At 70.3% G+C, this 1,789-nt stretch overlaps 1 protein-coding gene across 1 annotated transcript in view; it reads left to right on the plus strand.

The window, feature by feature from the left end:
* Positions 1 to 1,238: 1,238 nt before the first annotated feature.
* CUNH1orf174 (chromosome unknown C1orf174 homolog) overlaps positions 1,239 to 1,789 on the plus strand; it is an 8,499-nt gene continuing 7,948 nt past the window's right edge. Inside the window, exon 1 of the mRNA XM_032395059.1 lies at positions 1,239 to 1,346. Within this exon, the coding sequence (XP_032250950.1) occupies positions 1,332 to 1,346 (15 nt within the window). The 5' untranslated portion in view covers positions 1,239 to 1,331. The remainder of the gene's footprint in view (positions 1,347 to 1,789) is intronic.

The raw sequence follows: 1,789 nt of genomic DNA on the forward strand, positions 1-1,789 counted from the left end.
GCAGCCTCTCCGTCGGAGCAGAGAACACGAAGGCTCCCGGAGGCGAGTGTGAATGTCCGCGCGCTGGGGGGCAGCGCCCGCAGGGACCCTCAAGCGGTACATGAGGCCGAAGCACAACACGGGTCACTTTTCAACCTTCACGCTTTAACTGGAGAATCTCACGCGTCTGACAAAACGGCCTGATGTAAACGTTCTCGCCCGTAAACACACGGGGACAGACGGCGCTCTCGTCCGCCTGCCGGGCGCTCCTGTGGCCGCTGCTGCCGCGCCGCCCGGAGGCCAGTCCCGGAGGGACACCAGGGGCGGGGGGCAGGGCCGGTGTCCCCCAGTCCCGGGGGTGGGGGGACTGGGGGGCGGGGGAAGGGCCGGTGTCCCCCAGTCCCGGGGGGTGGGGGCACTGAGGGGCCGGGGGGCAGGGCTGCTGTCCCCCAGTCCCGGCGGGGGGCTGATGGCCACCGCGGCCTCTTCCGAGGCACATGTCCTGGACCCCAGAGCTGGGGGCTGGGGTGCTTAGAGGCTGAATTTCATGTTTTTGAAACTCAGAAGCGGTCACGGGCTTTAACGCAGGGTCCCTGCGCTGCCAAGAGCCAGGACACCGGAGGAGGCGGCGGGCAGCGCCGCGGGCCCGTCACCCTGAGGCCGGGGCTGCGGAGGAGCGGGGCTGGAAGGGCTGAACCCCGGGGAGGAAGGGCCGTCCGCGCTGCGCGAAGAGGGGCTAGCTGCGGTCCCCCCCCGCCGGGGGACAAGCTCGGGCGCGGTCGCCGGGGTCCCTGCCGCCGGCTCGGAGCAGGACCACGCGGGGACTCGCCCGCCCGCCTCCAGCCCCTAGGCCAAGCGCACTACAGAAAAGTCGCGACGCTCACACACCAGGGACCCGAGCCCAGAAACCGATCTTCCTCGCGGGCCTTAAAGAGACCGCCCTCTGGTGAACAACCACTTCCCGCCTTCCCCCCAGACACGTGGCCGGCGCTTCGGGGAGATGCCCCTCACAAACATGGCCGCCGCCCCTCCTAGATGCTGTGACCACGGAAGCAGCCCGGTAGGTGCCCCTCACAAATATGGCCGTCGCCCCTCTTAAACGGGACGGCCACGGAGACCGCCGGAAGGGTGCCCCTCACAAACATGGCCGCCGCCCCGCCCTCTGCGTACATCAACGACTTTGTTGGGTCACATGCCTGGGGACGCCGGGCTGTGATTGGCCAAGCTTCTGGTGGCGTCAGACGCCGGGGCGCGGGCAGGGGGCCGCCGGTTTGCAGGTCCTTAAAGAAGCGTTAGGCCGGGTCGCGGGGATTTGGGGCGGTGCTGGGGGCGGCAGCGCGCCGCTCACACTCATGAGGAGCCGGAAGGTGAGGGGCCGAGGCCGGGTGGGAACTGCGCCGAAGAGGCTGGCGCTCCGGCCGCCCATTTTCTGGGGAGCTGAGGAGTGGCCGCAGTACGCCCAGGGCCGAGGGGCGGCCTCTGGTCGGCACCCATAGGCCGCCCCGGGGTACGGGTCTCCCAGACTACGGCCCTGGGTAAGGGGGTTCCCAGACCGCGCCACCGGGTGGGGGCGGGATATCCTGGGTTACGCCCGCGACTAGGGGGCTCCCAGATCACTGCCGTGGATGGGGGGGTTCCTAGAGCACGCCACCGGGAGAGGCGGGGTATCCTGAGTCACGCCCCTCGGGTAAGGGGCTCCCAGACCACGTCCCGGGGGGGAGGAGCGGGGGGAGAGCATCCTGGGTCACACCCCCCTCCTCCCCGGTAAGGGGCTCCCAGACCACGTCCCGGGGGGGAGGAGCGGGGGAGA

This window comes from Phoca vitulina, unplaced genomic scaffold (genome assembly GCF_004348235.1).
Source record: "Phoca vitulina isolate PV1807 unplaced genomic scaffold, GSC_HSeal_1.0 scaffold2, whole genome shotgun sequence".
NCBI classification, from domain to species: Eukaryota; Metazoa; Chordata; class Mammalia; order Carnivora; family Phocidae; genus Phoca; species Phoca vitulina.